General features: G+C 34.1%; 1 protein-coding gene across 1 annotated transcript; it reads right to left on the reverse strand.

Moving 5' to 3' along the window:
* Positions 1-1,343: 1,343 nt before the first annotated feature.
* LOC143577461 (cysteine-rich receptor-like protein kinase 43) lies at positions 1,344-4,939 on the reverse strand. The gene is made up of 6 exons (XM_077061289.1): positions 4,804-4,939; positions 4,566-4,702; positions 2,920-3,127; positions 2,439-2,667; positions 2,085-2,235; positions 1,344-1,991 (listed from the first exon to the last, which is right to left on the reverse strand). The coding sequence occupies exons 1-6, from the start codon at positions 4,865-4,867 to the stop codon at positions 1,515-1,517; spliced, it is 1,266 nt and encodes a 421-aa protein (XP_076917404.1). The 5' UTR covers positions 4,868-4,939; the 3' UTR covers positions 1,344-1,514.
* Between the last annotated feature and the right edge of the window lie 2,508 nt (positions 4,940-7,447).

Raw genomic sequence — 7,447 nt, forward strand, 5'->3', positions numbered from 1 at the left:
GATGTTATAACCTGTTTAAAATCTATCTGTGTTTAGTGAGACCTTTACCCGTGAATTCGGGTCAAATGCGTGAGAAACCATCATTTACAAATAAAACAATCTGATGGCTTGAGAGAATGATTGTTTTACATTTTTCATTTTTTAATGTTTATTTTTTTATTTTAATTTTCTTTATTGTAAGAAAGCTAATAATATACTTAGGGTTTGATGATGAAAGAGTTTCATAAATAAATGATATGCTATAACGTGTTTAAAAGCTATCTGGACTCGGTGATCCATGATCCGCTTATGTTTTTTACTATAAAATTTTTTATTAATTATAAATAATATCTTTTTTCTTTTTAAATTGGATATTAAATTTTAGTATATCCCTATTTTATAGGATTTTCATATCAAATAATTGGTAAGAATAATTTTTAATTTAATAAGATGTTATAACCTGTTTAAGAGCTATCTGGTTTTGGTAAGAGCCATACTCATGAATTTGGGTTAAATAAATGAGAGGCCTCCATTTAAAAATCAAGAAATCTGGTGGCTTCCATAAAAGGGGGGGAGCGACCACATCGCGACACATAGGATTTTAGGGTTTTCGATTATATATATTATAGTTTTGAAAACCAAAAAGAAATGAAAAAGAAATTAAACAAAGAAAACTAATTCGGTTAGTGGGAGAATGACCGGCATAAGCGTGTTCATTTGCACCATGTCACTAGTATGGTGTTCCAAGCGTCTCACGAGTGCCACCTCAGCTCCCCCAATGACCCTCCATGGTGTATACCAATGAGTCTTAACACCTACCATCTTCGCTTTTTGGGTTGTGAGGTCTTGTGACAACCAATCAGTATTTTATTTTTAGTTTTTTAATTCTTGCTAACTCATAACGTGATAGTTAAAGGATGGGCTAATTAAAACTTAATACATTGTCTGCGTGAGATGGCATGAGTCCATGATGTAATACACTTTTTAGTTAACCGAAAGCTACAACACATGGGTTAAGGCTATGTGTAATAAAGTGGCTACAAAACGGTGGCAATTTTTGACATGTAACGCCCAGTCAGTAGAGAGGGAAATTTTGTTTTATGAGTGTAGTGGTGTTGTAGCCTAATACACACACACACACACACACACATATATATATATATATCACACATACTAAATATAATAATATTCAAAGAAACAACCAGGCGACAAATTCTCGTCGCCCCTCCCCCCATCGCCTCTATTATTGCCGGGGGAGGAGGGGTGTTCCTTCAAAAATTCGCCTAAATCGCCCAATTTATACCCCCACTACACATAGTCTAATAGACAACAACTTAAAAAGTAAATTTAATATTATATGGGCATTGAAAACTACAAATACTTTTGTCATAGTAACACAAAACATATTAAAGCAAACACTAAAAATATGTACACTCAGTCCTAACTACATCTACTATCTATCTCAATCCTACCTCTCACTTTTGTATATTTATAAAATTGAATCTCTTAATCATTTAAAAAATAAATGTTTTAAATCAATTTTGAATCATGGGACGTTTACCATGAGGATCTGATCTTGAGTACCTAACCGAATGTAAACTGTCATGACCAGATGAACCCGAACCCGTGGCGGTAGAAGAACCAGACCACGGTGGCACCACAGCTGACCTGTGAGTGGTACTAGTAACCATAGTGGTGGAAGTGGTGGTGACATTGGATGTATGAGAACTCGATGCATCCGACGTCCCGGCTGTCGAGGATGACGTGGCGGATCTTTGGGATCTCCGGTACCTTGTACCCGGGATTCCTGGGCGGTTTGGTTCGTCTAGTGTACCGGGTTTTTTTGTTAGCATAAATACCACATTGCGCATTGTGGGTCGTTGTTTCGGGTCCGACTGGGTGCATAGTAACCCTATTTGTATGCACGCAGAAACTTGTTCCGTGTTTGCTGACTTGGCCAGTTTTGAATCCATAATTTCAAGGCGTCTGCAATTTTTGTATAGTTTATATGCCTGTAAAATATATCGTTCGATCATTTCTTGAACATTTACCGTAATAATATATAGAAATCCGTAGAATAATAAGTTGAATTCTCGTTTTTTTACCCAATCTAGTAAATTCTGGCATTCAGGGCCAGGGTTGAAAGTCGAGTTTTTATGACCACTTATGAGCTCTAGAATCACAACACCAAAACTATACACGTCTGCTTTTACTGATAGAGTACCATGCATAACGTATTCAGGTGCCATATATCCACTGTATCCAAGGGCAAAAATGTCAAAATCCATAAATCATAAAAAGAAAAAACATTGCTAAAGATATTTATTACCCAACAAGTCTATTTTGCCACATTGTCATTAAGAAAATGGAAATAAATGTATTTGTTTAAATTGGTAATTATTAACAATTAAATTAGCTTAAGGAGACACTAATTTTTAATAAATATAGTAAAAACGTACTTGGTGCCAGCTACACGCGTGTTAACATGAGTTTGATCTTCAGGGTAGAGCCTCGCCATACCAAAATCCGCAATTTTTGGTATCCATTTTTCATCTAATAAAATATTGCTAGCTTTGATATCTCTATGAATGATGCGGTCATGTGAATCTTCATGAAGGTAAAGCAAGCCACGTGCGACACCACGAATTATGTCATATCTTTGTTTCCAATCTAGTACGACTTTATCTTCTGATTGTAAACCAAGAAGATCATAATCAACGTCAAAATAGCTAGCAAAGAAATACGTAAGATTTATTATGTTTTATATCAAACGAGTCAAATCAAAATAAATATAGCTTAGAATGGAACCGGTCAAAATTCACCAAAACTTTATTTTAAATGCACACATGACACGATCACAAAACCAACCTCTTAAAAAAACTATATTCAAAAAAATATATATTATTATTGTGATAAATAATACAAGAAAAAATGACTTACTGAAAAGAAACTTGTCCAAACTCTCGTGCTCAACATATTCATACACTAAAAGCTTCTCAGGATTACCGCAATAACCCAGCAAATTTACAACATTACGGTGTTGCACACGAGCTAATAGTTTGGCTTCGTTAGTGAACTCTTTTTTCCCCTGTTTGGATGAGTGTGACAATTTCTTAACGGCTATCTCCCTCCCGTCCTCCAACTTCCCCTATACATCCAAACACACCAAATTGTTAAATAATCAAGAAACACCAAACAACCACTACGTTAAAACTTGCAACATTCAAAAACATCACAAATATTCAAAAGTGGTAACACCCAAAATATTTTAAAGTGGTAACATCGAATTAATGTACATAAAAATTGATAAAAATATTATGAATTAACAATCAACAATGAACTTCCAATTTTTAGTCTTTAAAAATATAAAGCTTTTATAACTTTTTTGATAAACATGTGTGTGTATATATAATAAAAAAACAAAATGTATTACTTGAATTCAAACTTCAAATGGAATTGACTTGAACATTCCAACATCATAAATTTGTATTTGATTACTGAAAATTACTGAAATCGAATCGCTTAGAATTGAATTTTGAGTTTTTCAAGGCTGATTCGAATACTTGTCCACCCCCCCCACCCACCCACCCAAACTTATTCGAATACTTGGCCGATTCGAATACTTGTCCACCCCCCCCCACCCACCCACCCAAACTTCGTTTACACTCGTCTACACCAATAAACAAGTTTTAAAAGTGATTATCTAATTATTGAAATTCCAAACCTAATAATCAAATTGGACAATTGATCAATTTTAGTCTACTTATAAAACTTGTTAATTTGAAAAAAACAAAAGTCACAAATAAATTATCATCAACCAAGCATTGGCTCAAGACAAGGTAACAAGTTACAAATATAACAAGTTTTAGAATTTTAGAAAAGCAATCCCAAACACAAGATAAGTTAGCAAGTTACATGACCTAAAATACTAAAATTTTGGAAATAATAATCCCAACTTTTGTGTATTGGCCGATAATAATCTCAGCTTTAAAAATCACTACCAGCAGTCCCAATTTTCAACTATTTTTGTCTCAACGGACCTCCGTTAAAAAACACTTAACGCCGTTAAGTTTTTTTCCAAGTTTCAAACCGATGTTTTAGGGCTTTTGATCGAAAGAACGATACGATTCGATTGATGTAAAACTTATCTCGAAACGATGATTCAAATGACTTGATTTTTGTTATTGGAAATTCAAACACCTGAACTGAAGCATTGTTTCGTCGCTTGGATCACCGTTTCGAGATAAGTTTTACATTGGTCAACTCGTATCGTTCTTTCGATCAAAAGCCCTAAACAGCGGTTTGAAACTCGGAAAAACACATAACGACGTTAAATGTTTTTTAACAGAGTCCATTGAGACAGAAATAGTTGAAAGTTAGGACCGCTGATAGTGATTTTTAAAGTTGAAATTATTATCTACCAGTTTGGGATTATTTATTACTAATTTGCCTAAAATTTTCAACTAATATTAATAAAAACAAGATAAGATAAAACTCTCGAATAAATTGTACCTTAAAAAATAATACAATTTTTCAACTAATAATAATAAAAACAAGATAAGATAAAACTCTTGGATGAATTGTACCTTAAAAACAGGGCCATAACCCCCTTCACCAAGCTTATTATTTGGATGAAAATTCTTAGTAGCAGAAATTAATGTTTCAAAATTAAAAATCTTCTGTTCTTGAGCAGCAAGTTGTTCAAGTTCAACATCTTGACTTTCTAATGACCAAAAACACAAACACATAAAAACCAAGATCCTTAAAAAACATACAAAATCATGATATGTTTGATGAAACCTTAAAATGATCATTATTCATTACCTTTAGTTGACTTGTGCTTAAAGGGTTTGACCAAGTTGTAAAAGAAGCTTTTGGATTTGGTCATCCTGGTTGATTATTAGATCAAACATCGAATTATGAAAATGGTGTTTACAAAGTTACAAGAAGAAAATAATAACTTGTGTGTTGTAAGTAACTTGTAGGAAGTTGTAGAGGACTAGAGGTTGAAGAAGGTGGGATGTTTGATGTTTGATGTTTGATGAATATTTTAAATCAATGGTGGCCATATGTTACATTAATATATTATATTATTATATGGCTTGAAGTCTTGGATATTGAAGAATTAGTTAACCATGGTTTTGACCCACATAACGCGCCTGTGACATGTCTAAGTTCCACGAACAACATTGGTCGGGTTTTATAAAAGGGCTGTTTGACACCCCTCTCCCGGCCCCCACCCCCTGTACATCCACGGAGCCTTATACGTTCCGTATAGAGCTATACGGAGGCTATATGGGGGTTTATACGCCTCGTATAGTCATATACGGAATGTTTACTATACGAAAACCTTTATTTTATACTAATCTTAAAGGGGTGTTTGGGATTGCTTATTTTCATCAACTTATTACTTATTAACTTTAAAAAAAATAAAAAGAAAATGTTTGGGATTGCTTTTGATGTGAAAGGAAAAGTTAATAAGTTACGCTTTTGTAAATTATTAACTTATTAAAAAATTATAATAAGGAATCCCAAGCAACCCCTAAGGGTCAACAAATCTGTTTGTTAATAGCTCCAACAAATATACCATATGAGGAATTGTAAAATTATATGAGGAATTGTAAAATTATCTTAATATTATGTACTACTCAGGAGGACATTTTGGTGGTAAAGTTATGTACATTCCAACCAAATGGTTGCGGGTTTAAAATATTCTAAAGATTTTTGAAAATTTTTAAAGAAGAATACGTGTAAAGTTACTAAAGTAGAAAGTGTGTGTTCGCTGGTAAAAAAAAGTAAAATTTACGTATATATCAAGTGTTATTTTTTTTAATAATAATCAGAAAAACACCTCTAAAAAGTTTATGTGTGTGCTCTATAAAGTTTGATTACATTTTACCAACATATATCAGACGTGTGATTGCTCATCTAAAAAGTTTATGCGTATAACATATAAATCAACTTATTAGAGCACTCATAGTTGAGTCTCCATTCTCTTTCGCATACCCAAATTATAAGGAAAGCATGTGATGTTAACTTTCATTTCTAGATTGAAGTCCCCATCACTCCCTCATACCACAAATTATATAAAAAAATAAAGTATTTGATGTACACTGTTCACCCAATATCTTATAATTTTAATGTGGTTGTGTGTGGGGAGATGTATTATTTAATTGATTATGAATATATATCAGGAATCGAATGTGGAAGATTAATAAGACCAAACGTAGTGGCCGAGGGGAAACGCCCCCTCCTTGCGGCTTCTTCTCCATTGGCTATAAACATCCTTGTCCCCACCTTCTTCCCCTTCAAACGTTTTGTAGAAAACGCTCGAAGACTCTTTGAAGCCCAAAACGCCCCCACTATGCCCCCGGGGGGGGGAGGGGGTAGCCGGGTGTTTTGGGGCTCCCCCTCCAAAACGCCCCACTACATTCGGTCTAAAAATGAACAAATTTTATTAATAGATATAATTTTGGTTAAATTATATGAATGTTGATGAGATTCCATTGAATGCTAAAAACGGTTTGTTTCAAATGTAAAAGCAATATCGACATGAGATTTTTAATAATCCATCTTAATCGCCGCGACTAAAGAACTTATGAATTACTCGTTGGCATTGATTACGGGGCATGAAACTTATTTAATCGTGATGAGTAAATGATTAGTGAACGTGCTCGTTATGGTTATTTTAAGGGCACGCGGCAAGTTTTAATTGGTTCTACAAACTTCTCGTCACGACTAGTTTATAATACCTATTTCTGGAATTTTTTGCAAATGATACCTAAAACTAGAAATTTGTTTTCATAAATGCTTATTTTGAGAATTTTCCCATAAAATAATATGTTTTAAGAATAAGTGATTTGGAACACGTGAGAGAGACCCATGACTGACAAAAATATTAAATAACGTAAAGAAGGCAATCACGTAACAAAGACCAAAGTGTTTAAATTGACATCGATCTCATGAGATTGATGACTAGCTTGGTTAGGGACTTAGGGTATAAAGAAGGGGTGTGGGGGGGGGGGGGAGGGGGGGGGGATCCTTCTTCTCTATGGTACCGATGAATGCAATCTCAATTGGGGGTACTGACCGATCTTTCCATCATCAAACAAACAAAAATATGGTTAAAGTTTAAACGGGTAGAAATAAGTTGCCATCTAGGTTCATTTGAATCAACTTAAATTTTATAACATGTCATTTTGAGACCACTCAAATTAAATAACATGCCAAAACATATGACTCCTATAAAATTGTTAAACTTAAAACGGGTAAAAACAAGCTGACATTACTCATGACCATTGTTTGCTTCAGCGACTACTTGTCATCAACACTCTCACCTTTGTTGTCGTTGTCACTTCGAGACCATCGTTGCTGCCTCCATCATCTATACCCGCCACGACCACCCCCAACATATAACCTACTTGCCGTCATAGCAAAATAAGCGGGTGACTATATTTGATGTTTTTCT

This window comes from Bidens hawaiensis, unplaced genomic scaffold (assembly GCF_021521415.1).
Source record: "Bidens hawaiensis isolate Kalapana, Puna unplaced genomic scaffold, B.hawaiensis_p1.1 tig00028610_1, whole genome shotgun sequence".
Lineage (NCBI taxonomy): Eukaryota > Viridiplantae > Streptophyta > Magnoliopsida > Asterales > Asteraceae > Bidens > Bidens hawaiensis.

What these genes read in the sequence shown, in the direction of transcription:
- LOC143577461 (XM_077061289.1), bottom strand. Translation starts at nt 4,867, where the DNA reads ATGACCAAATCCAAAAGCTTCTTTTACAACTTGGTCAAACCCTTTAAG. An exon ending in TTTGGACAAGTTTCTTTTCA is followed by an intron (nt 2,668 to 2,919) that starts GTAAGTCATTTT and finishes GTTTACAATCAG; the next exon opens with AAGATAAAGTCGTACTAGAT. An exon ending in GCCAGAATTTACTAGATTGG is followed by an intron (nt 1,992 to 2,084) that starts GTAAAAAAACGA and finishes TATATTTTACAG; the next exon opens with GCATATAAACTATACAAAAA.